Source organism: Diabrotica undecimpunctata, chromosome 4, assembly GCF_040954645.1.
Source record: "Diabrotica undecimpunctata isolate CICGRU chromosome 4, icDiaUnde3, whole genome shotgun sequence".
Lineage (NCBI taxonomy): Eukaryota > Metazoa > Arthropoda > Insecta > Coleoptera > Chrysomelidae > Diabrotica > Diabrotica undecimpunctata.
Window position 1 is genome coordinate 134,515,123 of NC_092806.1, and position 20,511 is coordinate 134,535,633.

The 20,511-nt window shown below is 32.3% G+C and overlaps 1 protein-coding gene across 1 annotated transcript in view; it reads right to left on the reverse strand.

Annotated features, from left to right (window-relative positions):
* Positions 1-318: 318 nt before the first annotated feature.
* Positions 319-20,511, reverse strand: part of LOC140440075 (integrin alpha-PS5-like) — a 77,151-nt gene continuing 56,958 nt past the window's right edge. Inside the window, exons 16-21 of the mRNA XM_072530343.1 lie at positions 20,208-20,391; positions 13,887-14,118; positions 10,311-10,389; positions 7,074-7,200; positions 5,773-5,826; positions 319-712 (exon numbers count right to left, since the gene is read on the reverse strand). Of these exons, the coding sequence (XP_072386444.1) occupies positions 626-712; positions 5,773-5,826; positions 7,074-7,200; positions 10,311-10,389; positions 13,887-14,118; positions 20,208-20,391 (763 nt within the window). The 3' untranslated portion in view covers positions 319-625. The remainder of the gene's footprint in view (positions 713-5,772; positions 5,827-7,073; positions 7,201-10,310; positions 10,390-13,886; positions 14,119-20,207; positions 20,392-20,511) is intronic.

A 20,511-nucleotide genomic window follows, 5' to 3' on the forward strand; every position in this document is an offset into this window, starting at 1 on the left:
GGTTATTGCTATGTCTGGCATGAGCAGGTGGCTAAAAGAGGTCCAAATGAAATTGCCAGTTGCCTCTAGAAATTTTTAGATCTGAAGGCAAAACATAGTGTTAAAACGATAATATTTAAAAAATTGCTTTAAAGCTCACACTAAAGTGTTATTAGGTACACTCAAAAATTTCTGTATTTTTATTATGTTAATAAAATGGGGAGGAAATTTATTACCCATTGTTAAAATTTATTATTAGAATATGCGAAGTATGAAAAATATTAAAAAACGTAATTGACGAAGTTGTCGTGTAAAAGACTAAAACGAAAACAATTATATTTATGTTTTTTATTAGTATAAAAAAATTTACAAATTTTTGTCACAAAACTTTCTTTTAAAAAGAAACTATATTATGCATATTAAAGTAATTGCTTTACATTATCTTCGTAAACTAATAGATAAAACTAGGTAAATCATAATATCACAAATAATATATTAAAAAATATATTATGCTACATTGTACTGTCTATCCTATTTATTCTTTAATTATACCCTACATTAAAAACTTTTCTATGTATATGAAATAAATTTAGAGAACTTTTATTTGTTTTGAGTATCGCTTAACTTAGCTTATCTAACACTAGCACTAGATATTATCTTTTAGCGACTCCTCGTCTTGCTCTTTACTCTGCTCGGGGTTGTGGTTTTCTTGTTCCATTTCAATATTTTGATCCTTGAAAACAAAAAATAGTAAATATCTGGGTTTTATATAAAAAGTTAGTCTAAATTTTTATAAATTATTTTTATTAAAAATTTGTTTAGACAATTTTGTGTTCTTAGCATTGGAGCAGGCGCGCTTTCATAAATTTTACGAAAAAAAAACACGTGTACGTCATCATCATCAGTAGCTCGACAACCCTTTCTGGGTCCTGGCTTGTTCTAGGATTTTCCGCCATTTTGTTCTGTTCCTTGCTTTGTTTTTCCAGTTGGTAATCTTAAGTGTTTTCAGATCTTGCTCTACTTGTTCCATGTATCTAAGTTTGGGTCTTCCCTTTGACCTTCTTCCTACTGGTGTTTGTCTCATAATATGTTTTGGTGTTTCAGTCTCCAACATTCGTTCAACATGGCCCATCCAGCGCAGACGTCCGATCTTTATGGATGTTATGATCTCGGGTTCGTTGTATGCTGTGTACAGTTCAAAGTTATATTTTCTGCGCCATATGTCATTTTCCTTTACCCCCTTATATATGTGTCTAAGGATTTTTCGTTCAAATGTGCCTAATAGGTTTTCATCGCTTTTTGATAGTGTCCATGTCTCTGATCCATATACAAGGACCGGTTTTATCAGGGTCTTGTATATTTTGCATTTGGTGCTTCTTGTGATGTTGTTAGATCTTAGATGTTTAATTAGTCCATTATATGTTTTATTAGCGATATGTATTCTTCTCTTAACTTTTTCACTGACATTGTTATCTGCGGTAACTAGTGAACCTAGGTATGTAAAATTTTTCACGCTTTCAATGTTATAGTCTCCTATTGTCAGATTCTGTAGGTTTCTTTGGCCTGTCGATTTACTGACCTTCATGTATTTGGTTTTTATTTCATTATTATTTAGGCCACTGTTTTGTGCCGCTCTTTCTATTGCATTAAATGCTTCTATCATCTCTCTTTCGCTTCTGGATATGATATCAACATCATCTGCAAATGCCAATATTTGTACACTTTTTGTTATTATTGTTCCTCTGGTGTTGACTTTTGACTCCCTAATTATTTTCTCTAATGTGATGTTGAATAGAATACAGGATAGGGCATCTCCCTGTCGTAGGCCCGTTCTCACATGAATTGTATCTGTTAGTTCGTTTTGAATTCGAATTTTGCTTTGTACTTTAAGTGTTTCTTTTATGATATCAATGAGTTGAGTTGGAATATTAAAGTCTTTCAGTGCATGAATCAGAAATTCTCGATGGATGCTATCATAGGCACTCTCAAAGTCAATGAAAAGATGATGTGTGTCTATATTAAATTCACTAGTCTTTTCCAAGATTTGCCTCAAGACGAAGATCTGATCTATTGTGGACTTCTGCCTACGGAAACCACATTGATATCCCCCAACTATTTGTTCCGCATATGGTCTCAATCGGTCATACACAATATTTGACAGTATTTTATATGCCACAGTCAGTAGCGTTATTGCTCGGTAGTTTTCACATTGAAGCTGATCTCCCTTCTTATGTAGTGGAATAATTACTCCGGTATTCCAGTCTTGTGGCAGTTGTTTATTATTCCATATGTTCACTATTAGTTCGTGTATCGCATTCAATAGGGAGTCTCCACCTTCCTTTATTAATTCTGCGCTGATATTGTCTAATCCAGGTGACTTGTTGTTTTTCAGTCTGGTAATTGCTTCTTGCATTTCAGCCACTGAAGGTGGGGTTGTTTCTCTGGTATCCGTTTTATCCAGTATAATTCCATCATATAGTGGATCTTCGTTTTTTTCAAACTTTTCTTTGAAGAATTCTGTCCATCTTTGTAGTATTTCACTCTGTTGAGTTACTATATCTCCTTCTTTGCCTCTACACATCATTGTTCTTGGTTTAAATTCTTTTCTACTTTTGTTAAGTTTTTGGTAGAATTTTCTGGTTTCTGATGGTTTATTTAGTTCTTCCATTTCTTGGAGTTCTTTTTCTATGTGTTCTCTTTTCTTTCTGCGATGTATTTTCTTCTCTTCCCTCCTTAGCATTCTATATTCCTCCTCTGCCTTTCGTGTTCTATGTCGTTGTTGTAGTCGTTGATATGCATTATTTTTCCTCTCTGTTATGTTGCGACACTCTTCATCGAACCACTGTCCTTCGGTTGATTTGGGCTTTTTTTGTAGACCTAGGATCTCTTTGGCCGCGTCTTGTATGATGGTTTTACACGCTTCCCATTCTCTGTTTATTTCCTCGTGCTTTTGTCTGTTTTCTAGCCTTACTTTTATATATTCTTTGTATTTTGCCTTTTTGCTGTTGTCTGCTAAGTTTTTTGTTGTAAAAAACACGTGTACGTACTCCCCACTTATACCAGATAGAAGAGGGCGTCAAGTTTCTAAGTTTGCAAGGTTCAGTATGTTCCTAAACTAACAACGTATCAGGTGTATGTACAGGTGTTTGATAAGCACAAAATTTCCGTTATTTGTAGGCCGCTTACGCAAAGTCAGTTAGAGAAAATCGCTGAAGAGTTATTCGATGAGCCAGAGCAAGATAATGAGAATTATTAGCCAAATATTATTTTGTCGTCTGAGCAAGTTTTCAGTTAAAGAAGTCGAGTGCTACCTAACAAGAAAACACTTAAGACGAGTCGGAAGAAGAGGAGGAAAGATTGAAAGAATTTGAAATAACCTTGAAGCCGTTACATAACCTTGACTTAACTCTTAGTAATTGGAAATTATTTAGATAGCTTTTTCGCGACCTTGTATACTATATTCGTATAAATATTTTTAACAGTTAAAGTATATTTATCTCTTACACCATTCTCCTTCATTTCATGCCACAATTTACTTATGGGTATGCTATCATATACCTTATTTAGTCCTACGAATACCACATGTGTTTTTATCTTTCTGGTGCTTCTTTTTTTTAAGCTGTTTTAGACAAAACAGGTTGTCAATAAAAAACCATCCTGCATGGAATCCATTGTGCTCCCTGTCCTCTGTAACTTCGTTCTTTATTCTTTCTTTTACAATCTTGCAGTAAAGTTTAAAAAGAGAGAAGACTGTTGTCCATTCTAGTGACAGCTTTTCGCCTCTCAAAAAGAAATTAAACACAAAAGCGGTCCATACTTTAAAAGTTCAATGGTGAGACCTGTAGGTCCAATAGCTAATTGATTTTTCAATGTCATTCTTCTTCTTCTTTAGATGCAAATCCACTAATGGATGTCAGCGATCACATTTTCCATTAATTCTCTATTTCTTGCAATATGTATCAGAGATTGTATGTCGTTAATCCCTGTCCATTGCCTTATGTTTCGGAGCCAGGACATTTTCTTGCGTCCCATTCCTCTCTTGCCTTCAATTTTACCCTCGATTATAAGTTGGAGGAACTGGTATTTTTCATTTCGCATGATGTGACCTAGATACGCCGTTTTCCTTTTCTTGATGGTTTCGAAAAGTTGGCGTTCTTGGTTTATTCTTTTAAGGACATCTATATTTGTGATTTTCGCTGTCCATGGTATGTCATTAGGACTTTCTTTACTTCAGTTAGTATTATTGAATTTTCTTGAATAAAATATATCATTTACTGAAAATACTGGTCATTATCTGCAGAACTAAATTATGGACGATCTTCAGGTAATAGATTTTAACAACAATCTTTTCAATGTTTTGGTGCTATTAGGCTAATATGAACATTTTTTTCTTTCTATCTATTCTTAGGGATTTTATTGTTCCCTATGCTTCGCTTGCTCTGCTAAAGACTATGCTATGGTCTGTTTGATTACACGTATTGCCCCATTTTTAATTTTTTGCTACAGGAATATCAGAAGGACCAAGAGAAAGAGGAGTAAGTCGGTTTTTGTAAAGGAAGTAGTTTTAATGATGATATGTGCTGCTTGAAAAACTTTATAGAAAAAAATTCAAATGCAATTTAAAAAAAACCACCTCATATAAACAAGACCTGGAAAGTTTAACTGGAAAATATCATTAGCTTCACTCTAAATAAAGCAATACAAATTTTATATAAAGAAACCACATTAAAATTTGAAACACAAATGAAAAATGAACATAGTTAATCGCAGAGATTCTAGAGTCAATAAAGAATCAAGGATGCTGCATGTCGCCAATCTTGTTTAAGACATATGTTATGAAGGCATTGATAAAAAAGAAAGCGCAAATGTAAATGTGTGGATATATAGCATGGAGAAATATGTTTATATACTTAACATTTTGCTGATGACCAGGTCATCAGAACGAATGATAAAGATGAGCTGGAATATCTGGCTATAGCCAATCTTGTTTAAGATATATGTTGCGAAGGCATTGGTAAAAAAGGAAACGTAAATGTAAAAGTACAGGTGTAGACCATCAATAAATATGTTTATATGCCAGACATTTTGCTGATGACCAGATCACAGCAAATGATAAAGATGAGCTGGAATATCTGGCATAGAAGCTTCACGAGAAATATAAAAGTGAGAATTGAAAATTAATACACCAAAATCTAAGTATCTGTTAATATAAATCGATATGACAAACAGTAGAAGATGAAAATATAGTAATAACCCTAAAAGCAATAAACACCTTGAAGTGGTTTTCGACTCAATAGGGAAAGATGATCAAGATATAAAAAGAAGATTAACACAAGTTAGAAAAACGATAGGCTGTTTGAACAGTATGCTGTAGAGAAAAAAAAAGAGATAATAAAGCTGAAGGCACTCGAAATAGAGGTCTTTAGGAGATCAGATAAAGTATCTCGCAGTTAAATGCTCAATACCAATGGATGTAAAGAGACAAGAACTGTTATGATACAAACATGTCCAAAGGTTGGAGAATGCAAGACTCCTAAAAAAGATTATGAAATGGATTCCACCAAACTGCAAAAGTCGAGGAAGACCTCAAAAATTCTGGAGAAAACGGATAACTAATACATTGAGCACAAGAGACCTTAGAGAGCGCAATGGAGTGATCACATGGCTTGAAAAATAGTCTTCCGACAATTTTGCAAGACGTTTATAGACTACATATATTTAATATTTAAAAAATATATATATTTTTAGTACTATCCTGTGAATTTCCAATTATCCACTTCCAGTCTTACTTACCATCAGGCGTTCCCCATTCATTTTTTCTTTATAGTGACGGTCGAAAAAGTGACACTAAAATTAAAAAAGAAAATATTATTATAAACAGTATTATTTGTAATTTTTAAAATTTTATGATACACACGTAGTTTATAGTTAGTGTACCAGTAATTTATGAAGAATATTTAACAAAAAATGAAGACTGCATTTCTTAATGATGAATGGTTAAAAATAATAATCAGGTAGTCTATTATAATCGTGTTCAGTTACTATCCACGTTAGAAATTTATGTGGTATATACGTGCTTACATTTTCTGGCTGTAATGTCCTGTCAAAAAAAGTTCTTATGTTGCAATACTTATTCCTTAAACTTTATTATATTTTGTGGGAAGGATATAACAAGGGGTAGACGTAAACTCATCACCAATTAGATAAAACTATGCGAAAATAACAATTTCTCTATAATAGGCTACTCATCGGGAGACACCCGATATAAATAAATATATTAGTTAAATTTTAAAGCAATTTGCTTTATTATTTCTGATAGATTGATTACCACTTAAACACACTAGATTACTAGTGTAAGAGATAACAAAACTAGCGCCTTGGGTCAAAAATGCTGCTGATGAGTTTACCGATGTCTAAACGATGCCGGTGATCAGTTTGCTATATCTCAGAGGGTCTAATAATTTTATGAGAGGCTATAAAGTGATAAGTTCGTACACGTCCATAAAATATAGAAAACTACCCAGTTTGAAATTAATATTTTAGTATGTATTCCTAAAACAGTTTCCGTTTAGGATATTTTGTATTTAGATTAATGGCCCTTATTTTTTTTAATTGTAACTTTAAAATGTTTGTTATGACTTAACCTCTACAGTTTTAGTTCATTTGATCCGTTTGTTAAACGTAATTTTATGATATTTTATAAACACATATATGTTTTATGTTTTTATAACTTTTTTTATAATGATCTATACCATATACCATCAGATACCAACTTTTATTAGGTGTATATGAAGTGTTTTTTTTTGGAAATCCCGTAAATTATAAATATAATACATAGTTATTCGTATATGATATGTCACGAAATAAAAACTGTTCTGAAATCACTGAGTTTTTATTGAGGCATAAATGGTGAAAGTAGAGGATGGATAAAAGGCCAAGTCGGTTGCATAAGGGTTATGGCCAAGAACGGAAAAACAGAATATATTATTTTAAAATGTGTAGATTACTTACGTATTAAACAATATATTTTTTATCATATGTGTCTATATTACATCAACTAATTTTAATGTTGTTATTATATTTTATATACTTACTTTGTAAAAAATAAAGACCAGCAAGCACAAGAGCAGGATTCCTACGACTCCAGATACAACGTATACCCAAAGAGGAACTTGTGTTGCATGTAAAGATAATAATAAAGTAGTTGCATGACCTTCCACCCTGAAATACAAATTTTAGTTAATATTTTTGGTAAAATGTTGGTGAAATTTTTGAAAAAAATGGTGAGTTTTAAAATGAGGTATTACTTGTTAAATACCTCCATTTAAAAGTAATTACAAAGTCACACTTATATCGATTTTTTTGATAATCACGTGATAAATTATGATACTTTTTTAATGATAAAATAACAAGGGGTGTAGGGTTGTGATATAGAGGTAGCACCTTTTATCGGAACGACCACATCGAGCGTCATAGACGGGAGATGGTTCTTGATAACTGGTACTCATAAGACAATTAACTCTTACTTATGGTTTCACGTGCCACACCCCGGGCAACTGCATTGGTCTGCAGGCTAAACTAAGTGAGGGTAGCCAGATATGGCGAAAATTCCACCGAGCGATTGCCGGTATAAGCAATCCCACACTTACTGACCAATGGCTTCGGGCGGATAAGTTGGTAAGTGGAAGGACACTCTTCACCCCAAAGGCGAATGAATCAAGTAAATGGTCAACGGACTAAGGATGCAGAAGGCAAGGAGAAACCACTGTATTAAAGAGCCAATTGGATATCTCTAGTATAATCATCTTGGAAATGATTAATAAAAGACAAGAAGAAACTGATCATGGGAATCGAATACCAAGATCCGGCAGGGGAGGAACAGATAAGAACTTCCAGGTCGTTAATCGACGAAACCCATGTCGAGCATCAAAACAAGACAAAGTAAAATTATTAAAAGCAAAAATAGGTACGTGAAACGTCAAAAGCATGTACCAACCTGCTAAAATGCATAGCATCCTTCAATAAATAAAAAGAATGCATTAAATATATTAGGTGTAAGCGAAACATGGTGGTCTAACTCAGGATACCTTTCGATAGAAACCGGTACCTTATATTACTCGGGAAACATTGACAACCGGCATAGGTGTGGAGTAGTAATTATTGTCGATACAGAGGTCAACAAATCAATAGAGGGTTTTGTCTCAATCTCAGAACGAGTGATGCTACTACAAATAAGGACATCACACACAAAACTAAATTTGATCCAAGTATATGTGCCAACGACGGATGCAACAGAAGATGAAGTAGAAATATTCTACCAACAAATTGAAGATGCACTGAAAATGACAAAGAACAGGGAAATCACGGTAGTTATGGGCGATTTCAATGCAAAAGTAAGCAAGGGAAGAGATGGAACAATAATGGGAGATCAAGGACTAGGAGAACGTAACAATAGAGGAGATTGTTTAATATAATTCTGCCAAGAACAAAGGCCAATAATCACAAAAATGTTCTTTAAATTAACTATGAGATGGTTTTATACAGGGCGCTCAATAGCAGATAAACTGGAAAAAGCGGTAAAAAACCAAATCGATTTTATAATGATTAAAAAGAAAAATTGTAACACCATCAAATCAGTTAAAACATATTTAGGAGCAGATGTCACATCAGACCATAACCCACTAATTTCTAATGTCAGGCTTAAGCTTAAACGTATTAGAAAATATCAAAGAACTCCGTCTCCATCTTAGATGTTAGAAAACTGAAAGAAGCTGATATAAAAAACAAACTCCAACAGAAAATATACAAAAACTTTGAGAAATTAAATACTAACACCTACGAGATAAACCAACCATGAGAAACATTAAAAAACTGCCTCCTTGTTCCATGTAAAGGGATATTAAAAGAACCGATAAGAAAGAGAGACAACTGCCTCTCCAAAATCCCGGGGCCAGATGAACTGCCTATTGATATCCTTAAAATAGTAGAAAATCAGTAAATGGATGTCCTCTCAAAGCTCTTTAATGAAATTTATGAGTCGGGTAACATACCCAACGAATGGTTGACCTCAGCATTTATTTGTCTCCCAAAAAAGAAAAATGCTAGAGAATGCACCGACCACCGCACCATAAGCCTGATATCTCACACACTTAAAATGTTTTTAAAGATCATCCATAAATGCATTTACCAAATACTTGATATGGATATTGAAAAAACCCAATTTGGAGTCCGTAGAGGCGTAGGTACTCGTAAAGCTCTCTTTGTATTTAACGTGCTAATCCAGAGACGCTTGGATGTGAACTAAGATATGTACGTCTATTTTATAGATTAGAACAAGGCTTTCGATAAAGTCCACAACATATATTAATAACATCAAGTAAAAATTTTTTGTTGGTACAATGTTGATTGCAGCTATCTTCGACATGTAACATTTAGTTGTATAATTTACGTTCATAAATTAAAATATAAGAAACAAACACAATTCAAATTAAAAACAAAACAGACACAACGTTTAGTTCGGTAACTGTCATTAAGGTTAAATCGCACTGCCATTAACCTCAATCAAGTGAGTATATAAACAACAAACTATTATTAAATTGTATTTTACCATGTTTTAAATAATTGTAGCTCTCATCTGATGATGCCAATGAAAATTGACGAAATATAATGAACTGTTGAACAGAGTACACTTGGTTTTCAATCAGCTGTATACCCAATTAACCTCAACCCCTTTTTTCATCTACCAGATCAGCTGTTATTTTAGAGGATATATATATATATATATATATATATATATATATATATATATATATATATATATATATATATATATATATATATATATATATATATATATATATATATATATATATAACATGTCCCATGAAAGGCCACTTCGACTTTAAATGATACGTTATTTTTGTGGTACATAAAATATAAAGTTGCAAAAAACTACAGCTCTCAGAAAATAACCGACTTCAGACTTAAATTCAGTGACTACTACATAAACCAAATTAATTACAAAATTTTATATGCAAACTATTTTTCCCCAGTGTAAGTGCTATTTGGTTTACATTGTAGTCAGCTATTATTAGTTAACATAATTTATCTCGATCAATTATTTGCACTGCAGTTTTTTTTATAGAAAACTGATTATAATACGTTTATAAACGCAGTACTTAATAAAATATTAAAAATAGTTTATAAATAAATTACAAAAACCACCTCATTCTGATAACAATAATTGTTTACATGAAAATTATTATCACGGCTGAATCGCAATATGAACCATAATATGCCACATCCTGAATTGTATAACAATTGGGACTCACCGCGTTCCATTATAAAGAAAAGCTGATGTAGTGTAGGCCAGTATGTTTTTGTTATCCGGAAGATCTAGAAAATAATTTGCTAAAACGAAAAAAAATTAATGTGATACCGGTTGAATATTCAAATACATTACTAATTTACTAGAACAATTCAGCAAGCTTTTAGTTAATCTCTTAAGTTACTTTTCCTTATACTATAATAATAACGACATTGTTTACATAATTGTTTGTTTGTATCATTCATTTTAAGGTCTCTGGGGATTTCCAAACGTTTCAATCAACAGTTAATAAACCACAATGTTTCTCGCCATGAATCTTTTGTAAAAATAAACGAAATGCTTAAAATTTTAACAATAGTGTTTTAAAAAAACTGATATTATTAGCAAGTAGCGAACAGCATTTTCTTACTTCTTCTTTTATTTCCACTTGCCAACAGCAGGTAAATAATTTTCCATTTTATTTACTTATACAGTCCATCTAATTTACTTACCGTTGCACGTCATTATCATTAAAAGAGATCGAAGTTGACATAGTTGCCAAAATATGAAAAAGTCCTGAATTCATTTTAAATCAAATAGGTCACATAATTATTGCAAAAGTGGATTATACAACAAAAAATATTAATATTTAATGTTAAGAAATAGAAACAAAATAAGGGTTAAAAAATAATCTTGTTAAAAACAATTTGAGCCGCTTGTATGCTTCGTATAAAGATATAAAATGGAATACATATGGATATTTATATTTATTTTATTTTATGTAAAATTTAAAATAGAAAGTGTCAACACCGCAACTGTCAAATAAGTGTTACCAATTAATGCCAAAATATCACCTTCGTTCGATTACAGTTACAGTGTGTTCTGAACAAATGTTCTTCATAAAAACGCTTTATAATGCAGAATGACGGTATTATTCGGTTATTATGATTCGGTTTCGCTAAGTAGAAATCGTTTGATTTCTCTTTTTGCTTTATAATGCATTTATACAAATTAAATGGAACATATTATTGTGTATTTTTTTAAGTTAACATTAATAGAAATCTTTAAATATTATTTCTACGCGTATATAATAAAATATATCTAGTGGCTGTAATGTCAGTGTACTCGGCAAAGTGATTCTAAAAAAGAACACACCTAATGTTAATTATTTTTGACAATATCTTTTGACATCTCCAGCATATTATGTTCTGTAGTACTCTTCGATGATTTTCAGGATCTCTTGTTCATATATGGCATGTTCTTGTTTATTTTTTAACTTATAAATATTCCTCGTTCCTGTCTTCAACTTTCGTTTTATAACTTTTAGGCTTTTGTTTTGTTCTATGGTATTAGTTATATGTTTATTGTTAAAGTCCCTTATATTTTTTTCTAACCGTTTTTAAAATGGTTTTGTTTAAATTCGTTAGCTCTGTAATGTTCATTGTGTGCTTATCTTTCATTTCTGTTCTATTTTGCATTAGGTTTCTTGTATCTTTTGTGAGCTTTTTATTTTTCCTTGTTTGCTTAGTATTAGCACTGTGCTTTGGTGCTTCTGCTGTGCCTGCTTGAGGGGGTACCCCGATATTTCGTTAACCTCTTTAATATTGTTTTCATTTTGTACGTCTTTCTGAAGATTAAGGTTGAGTTCTTCCTAGTATGCCTTTGTATTAGTAATCGCAGTGTATGACATTTTTAGTCCAGGTACTTAGGTACTTATATTTTAACAGTTCTAGTAAGGAAGTTAGACTAAAAATAATTATATCGCAAAAAGCTAAAAATTATAGATATAGACTCTGATGAAATTACATACTAAAAGAGCTTTTGATAATGTTTCAGAGTAAACATTTAAAATATTTTCCATCTATATTGGAATTAAACGTCCTATATAAACTATATAACAGCACTAAAGGCCCTAAAGACCCTTGGATTCGATGATCTTGACAAGTTTTCTCCACTTTTTACGGTCCTTTACCTGCACTTTCTAGTCTCTTATTCCCATTTCTCATATGTCAGCTCAAATGGCCTCAAACCACTTCCTTCGTAGTCTCCCACTTTTTTTCTTCTCCTCTTCTTTTGCTTGTAGGACTCTTAAGACGTTTCTTTCTTTTGGCATTCGTAAAATATGTCCCAACCATTAAATTCTATGTGCTCTGATTTTCTGCGCAATTTTAGGTCACTTATAAATCTCCATTAGCTCCTGGTTTATTCTTCTGCCCCATTCCCGATTAGCCTTCTTTATTTAGCCAAAAAATTTTCTGATTTTTTATTTATTGTCTAAGTTTTACATGCATACAATACTGTTCGTCTCACTATTGTTTCATAAGTTCGAATCTTGGCTGCCCTGGACACGTTTTTTGCCTTTAACAGTGCGTTTATTAATGCAACAACCGCTTATCTATTTCTCTCTTTGCCTCATCTATTTGTAACGGTTACTCCAAGGTACTTAAATTCTGTTACATTTTCAAATTAATGCTCTTCCTCATTTGTTCTTAGAGTGATCCATTTATTTTCTTCTGCATTTTCCCCTCTCATTTCCGTGTACTTGATTTTTTTTATTTATAGTCAGGCCATATTTTCTAGCTTCTTCTTCAAATTTGGCAAACATTTTTTCGAAATTCTATTTTTGAACGTGTCAGAAATACCAAGTCATCCGCAAAACCTATGCATTGTTGTCTTTTGTTAAGAATCGTGCCGCTTGTCTGTATCTTGGCCAAGATATGAGCTTATAAATAAAAAAAAATCAGGACATAAAATTATAGGGAGAAAGCTGTCAGGGAAGCATACTGTTCTCATCACTCTTAAGTATTTATTGTAAATTGTAAGGAGTAGATTCAGCGTTTGTTTGGGACGTTGCAGACCTTTCTTTTGGACAAGGCCTTGCTTCAGCAAGTACTTTTCCCTGAACGCGCGGCTCATGCTCATCTGCTTATCTTTTTTCCCTCATTAATGATCTTTATCGCCGTTTTGAGAACTATTTTTGGAAAAATTTCATTAATCTACGGTAAAAAGTACCCTTCCAATAAGTGAAGCAAAGAAAAAGGATTTAATGAACATGTGCCAAGAAAATATTTTTCTAGAAGAGGTGCAAGCTAGGATAACAAGTTTAAAAACTAATAAGTAATAATGTAGATCAAATTCCAGCTTCTGAAAAAAAATGGAGACTAGTTTCTTTTTGTTTGAATAACATACAATTCATTTTTATTTTATAATTAAAAAAAAATAGAAATAAAAACCAATAAAATAAATGTTATAATCATTTAGTTTTTTTTTGTTGATGCGTTTTTATAAGTTAAAATAAAAATAAATTATTCCAACTAAATAATAAATTGTCTACCGTTTGGCTATATTAAATGTTTGATAAATGTCGATTTTAAATCTTATTCAAAGTTACTAAAATCTTTAATCGCGATTATTTCTTAAAAAAATGTTTTGTTAGTTATCGGGTTCTTGCTGGAATTCCTCGGTATATAATTTACTCATTTTTCCATATAAATTAACAAAATGAAATCATTTACTATTTTACTCTATTGCCGTAAGAAACAAACTTTAAATTTTGTGTAAATTGTAATGATAATTCAATAATCTAACAAAAAATACTTACCTAATAATTTTGTACTGGTTTTCACCTTTAAATTGTATTTTGCAGTTGCTGAAGATGAATCTAAGTAATCTCCTTCACAAAAAAGTGTTAAGCATTTATTGTTCCCAAAGCAACTCATCGATACAGTTCTTTTTATAGATGAATTTTCTTCCAAGTCAACGTCGCCTATATTATCATTAGTGTCGGTTAGATTTCCTGGATAGCAGGATATCTGTGTGCCTTCTAGACTGCCCTGAAAGATTAAAGTATTGATTTTTGTCATTAAAAAATATACAAGACGCCAGAGAATAACAGAGATACTACCACAAGGGAAAACTTTAACGAACACCTTGAGATTGTAATAAACGGGACCCCAAACGATGAATATATAATCATTATGGGTAATTTTAACGTCCGTGTTGGCAATGATATAGTTCCAGGAATAAAATAAAGATATAATAAAAATATCAGAAATGAAAACGGAGACTTTCTGACTGATCTCTGCAGCATAAATGATATACTTATTAATAATACATTTTTCCCTCACAAAGAACAATACAAATACATTTTTGAAAACAGTAGAGAACAAAGATCTATGATAGACTATATTCTGACGAATAGAGAGTTATAATAGCCCTCCCAAATCTTGGATGAAATAGCACTAACTTCGGCAGAAATAGGATGGAGTCAAAGAAAGCTGGACACAAATTAACTCTAATATACTAGCCTCGGCCAAGGAAGTTCTTGCTGAAAGAAATATAAATAAAAATAAATCGATTTCAAGGTGAAGAACTCCATGGTTTTGTACAGAAGTGAAGGAAAAATGTAAAGAAAAGAAAGAAGCTTACCTGAAAAACATGTTAACCAAAACACAAGAGGCATACCATAATTCCAAGACAATTAGAAACGGAACACATGGACTTGTAAAAAAAAATAAAAAATGATCACTGAAAACGCTTCTCGAAAGAAATGGAACATGATTTTTACGGTCTGCAAAACGAAATATGGCGCTTTATAAAAGTTCAAAGAATGAAGGTAAAGAAAAAAATAGAACCAAAACACATAGAAAAGGATGCTTGGATTGACTACACATTAGAGTATAACAGACCAGCATTTTTGTGTTTGATTGACCTAAAGAAAGCGTTTGACAGAGTAAGACTCAAGTATGTAATCCATTTTTTGTAACATAGAGATGTTCCCGTAAATATTAAAAAACTATCAAAAACATCTACCAAAACAACAAAATGGAAGTCAGAACAGATATACAATTTACAGAACCTATAGAAATAGGCAGCGGAATAAGACAAGGGGATTCATTGAGCTCCATGCTCTTTAATTTGATCATGGATGAAATCATTAAAAGCGTTAACAAAGGAAGAGGATACAGAATGGGAAATGAAGAAATAAAAATACTCTGTTACGCAGGCGATGCAATATTAATAGCCCAGGATGAAGATAGTCTGCAAAGACTAGTCTAGAGATTTAACATAAGAGCAAAAAAAATAATATGACAATCTCATCTCAGGAAACTAAAACAATAGTAGTCAGCAAAGAACCAACCAGATGTAAAAAAGAAATTGATGGCATCAGTATTGAACAAGTAATGGAAATAAATTGGGTAATGGGAATTACATTGTCTAGCTATAGAGACCTGGACAAAGTAGTGAGAGATCAACTACAAAAAGCAAATAGACTGGAAGAATGCCTTAATAACACTATATAGCGACACAGACACATTAACACTGAGATAAAGTCAAGAAATCATAAAGCCAATGTATGACTAAGAATGACATATGCTCCAGAAACATGACTCGACACCGCCACAATACAAAAGCTACGCGAAACGGCAGAGATGAAAGTACTGAGAAGAATTACAGAAAATATGCTGAGAGATCGAAAGAGAAGTGACGACATTAGAGGAAAATGTAACGTACAGTGTGTAAATAAATTGACACAAAATATAAAGAAAGCATGGAATAACCACATAAGCAGAATGGGGAAGACCCGTGTCGTCAAAACATCAAAAGATAAGTCAAAAATCGGCAGGTATTAATCCGGAATGAACAAGCAGAATTTTTTATAAAAAAAAGAAGAAGAAGAAAAATATACAAAAAAATTCTAGTAATGTATTATTAATGTATATCGTATGTGTGGGTATGTGGGTTATCTAAGATATATTTTTTTATTACCTTGATATGAAAAGACTTTTAGTCGGTGTTGTTTTGTCTTTTTGTTTGATTTAATAATTAGTACTTTCAAGAGGATAAATTAATCTATATTTCGTTCACCGTAGTGTCATGTAATAATCAAACAAGGAATATAACGGTGTATAAAACAATGAAACCATCAAGCCACAAACTGATTTAAATATGTCAAAAAACTTAGTCTAGTACTAACTACGCTATGCTAGTTGTAAAATACGTCAAGTTGTGGACATACAGTTTTGCATAACGATTTTTTTTTTCAAAAATGGCTGTCAACCTTTCGCTTAACTTTCCCCTTTTTCATCCTAGACTTGGAACCAGGCAGTGGTACCTACATTTTTATGAACTAACTGACTTTGGGTACATGAAACGTTACTTATATACCTCTTTGTAGTAGTATATGTTAGTATATGGAACAACTTCCAGAAAGTTTGTCTTTACCAACTGGAGACTATTTTAGGAAATTTTTTTTATTTGTTTTAAAGTACAATCTGTTATATACAAACAAGTAACAGTAACCATTATTTGAACAAACATAATATATAAACAAGAGTTTTAGTCCAATGACTATTTACTCCTAGTAAGTTTAATACTAATAACCAAATCTAAGTCTAGACACCTATTCTCTAAATGGTTAGTCAAGCGAAGTTCTAATATTAAATCTATTTAGTTGTATGGAGTTGTCCAATAAACTTACTGCTAAATAGTTGGGGTGTTTATTACTGCTTTTAACAATCATATTATGCTTTACTCTTTTGATGTACAAGGCCCTGTAAATGTCTGCATTTGAAATGAACCACGGTGCATCAGTGATGACACGAAGAACCTTAAATTAAAATCGCTCTAATATTGCTGTGTTGCTATCTGCTACAGTTCCTCACAGTTTAATCCCGTGTCCAAATGGGTCCCATGATTGCTTTGTACAATAATATTTAGTTAGATATTGACAAGGTGGATTTACGCCGAGTAACCACTAGTGTTTTTTGAATTTTATTCTTAATTGCTTCCTCTTTATCAAGATGTGTGTGCTTCATGTTAGCCTTTTGTCAAGGTGTAATCCAAGAAATTTTACAGTATCTTTTCTGGGAATGTTCTTGTTTTACATTAGGATATTTAGTGTTTCTTTGTGCCATTTAGTAAATACCACGTAAACTGATTTTGCTTCGTTGATCTTTGTCTCCATTTCTTAGCCCATATTTCAGTTAAATGTATGGTTGTTTGTAATATTTCAACTGCTTGTAAGAGATCTGGGTTTTTGACGAGAATTGAAGTCTCATCTGTGAATTGTGCGATTGTGGATTCTTCACCAGTCGGGAAATCAGCTGTAAACATTGTGTAGAGAATTGGTGCCAAGACACTGCCTTGCGGGACCCCTGCATTTATGTTGTGGCTGTTAGATACACTTTCTTCGTATCTTGCATAAAATAGTCTTTCTTTGAGGTATGATTTAAGTATTGCGTATAACGGCTGAGATATTGCTTTCTTCACTTTGAATAGTAATCCTGGGTGACAGATCCTGTCAAATACTTGATAAACATTCGGGAAAATGGCAGTGCAAAAGCTCTTTTCTTGAAAAGCTGATTGTATCTTTTCTACCATCCCATGTACTTGTTCAGTTGTGCCCTGTTTTTGTGGAAAACTGAACGGATAATTAGGTATAATATTGTTGTTCTGTATTTTAATAATCAGTCTAGCTGCAATGACTTTCTCTGCAACTTTGGACATAACTGATAATAGGCTGATGTGTCGGTATGATGTAAATTCATGTGCAGGTTTTCCTGGATTTAAAATCGTAATGATTTCTGTTAACTTAAATTGTGCAGGAAAGTAGCTTGTTCTTAATATCGAGTTTATTATTTGTGTTAGACTTACTATTTCTTTTGTGGGAAGAATATTTAATAAATATGTTGGCCGTTATCAGATCATGTCCAGGCGACTTCTTTTTATTGAGGATTTTATTAGACTTTTTACTTCGTTAGGAGTTTCCCATTTGGGTGGATAGTTCATTTGATTAGGACTGTCTAAACTTTCGTAGATATTGTCATCTTCATTTGCCTTGTTTGCTAGCGGCTAAAATTTCTGTTTGAAGTGTTTTAAGAACGTGTCTGCTTTTTCCTGATCTGTCTTTAACCATTTTATATCTTCTATTCTGATAGGTGGAATTTAATTTTGTTGCCGCTTTAGATTATTTCCGTTTCTAGCCTTCCATAATGAGTAATCACTATCTAGGTTAGGTGTCAGATTTTCTAGATAATGTTGAAAATTGATATTGCTATGTTGTTTTAGTAGTTCTTTTATTTCTCTACACATGCTGTTCAATTTGCTTTGTCTTAAGGTTTGATGCCATTTTTTACAAAATTTTCATTTTTCTAATATTTTTGTTCCAATTATTGTTCGACAATCCTTATGGAACCTTTTTTGTTCAAAGTTATGTTTTTTTAGATTCCCATGCAGATTCGTGTATTTGTTTTGTGATTGTTTCTATTTTTATTTCTGGTGGTTGTTTTAGTGGAATTTTTTCTTGTAGGATTTCTTTAAAAATATTTCAGTCTGCTGTTTTATACGTTTGTCTTGGGGTGGACATTTTTCTTACAGATTTATCATTATTACTGTAATGATTGGTAAATGATCTGACGGTAGGTCTTTATTAGATTCTATGTGCAGGTATTCTTTGGTATTCCTTTATAGATAAAAAAGTCAAGTAAATCGGGCATTCTATTTTGATCGGTTGACCAGTAAGTTAGTTTGTAGGTTAAGTGATAATTTAATAACTTTTCTTTCACCACATCGTATAGGACTGTATCTCTTCAGGGGGAGGGGGATAAACTTGAGCCCCAGCTCTAGTGTTTTGAATTGTAGTCGCTACTCACTAAGAACCTGGGTTATAATGATCTAAAAAGTGTTTTAAATCCATTCTTGTTAGGTTGATAATTAACTGCTAAAATGCATAGTGGGCCAAAATTGATTTCCATGCAAAATGAATCTTCTTGTAGGAAGTCTTTTTCGGTAGTTCGTGATGTTTTAGATTACTCCCAATTATAATTGCTACTCCCCCTCTGGAGTTTCTTTTTGCATCAGGATTTGCTGTATTGCAGACATTATGCAAGGTAATTTTAAATTGTGCACTGGCGAATAACTGCAACTCATATACTAATAAAATGTCTACTTTATTAATGGAATAAGTATAAGAATATTTAGATTTCTGTTCTATGTTTTAGAAGTCCATTTGCGTTCCATTCAGCAATTCTTATTAGTTGTAATGCTATCAATTCTTTTTAGTAATAAGTAAATGGGAATCTTGGGTGAATGGGTGACAAAAAATATTCACTCATTGACCAGATTTGTAGAAAATTCCAGTAAGTGCAAGAAAAGATACCAGAATCATCGAAAATCTCCTCTAGTCCATACATGACAAATTTTTAGGGATATTTTGTATTCAGAAATTTTCCAGACAATGTGCTATGAGCCTAAAAACTTTAACTTTTAATAGAAATTACTCAAAAACGAGAGCTAACCTTTAAAAACGGTTAACTTTAATTGATTCACCATCCGTGAATCAGGTTTATCTACCAGGTTTGCAACCTGACTTATTACACACAAGGGTAAAAAATAGAATGTAACTACAATTGACACCAAATACGATGTAGATCTAAAATACCGGTACAGTGTGTCTTTACTATCAACAATCATAAATTCTTATTGCAGTATTCTAATTTCAATTATAAATTATATGCTATTATGGAAAGATGCCAATCAAAAATCTTAAGAGCAATTGTTGATGCACCCTGGTACGTAACCAACCAAAGAATCTATGAGGATCTCAATATCTCAACAGTGAAAGAAGTATACCAGCAAAAGAAATTACAATACATTCAAAAAGTGAACACACACTCCAATCCATTAATTTCCGCAATACCTCAACATCGAGTTATCAGAAGACTAAAGCGACGTTGGCCAACAGATCAGTAACATGGACCCGTGATTCTCTCACTGGAGGGGACCACATCACGCCAGAACCAAGGGGCAGGACTTAAACTCATCACATTAACTTATAGAATACATTGTTTTATTCTGATTGTTAATTTATTAGTTATAATAAAAAAAAAAATTATAAATTATGATTTAAATAACCAATTACCTTTGCTTCTACTAATTGAAACAAATCTTTATTGTCTATCTCCAATTGAGGAATCAATAGATACACGTCAGTTTTTACCGGAGATGGCCCAAAATTTCCGAGTGTAAACGTGTGATGGAGTATAACATCGCTGTCCTCTTCGGCGTTTTCGTCATTATATTCAAAGTCTTCTGGATCAGATTTGCTAAAAACAGAAAAATATGCATTGATTATGTCAATATATTTATACGACTTTGTATTCTCATTATGTATTATCTAGTACTATGTCTTCTTGCCATTATAAGCTAAGAAAAATGTATGTTAT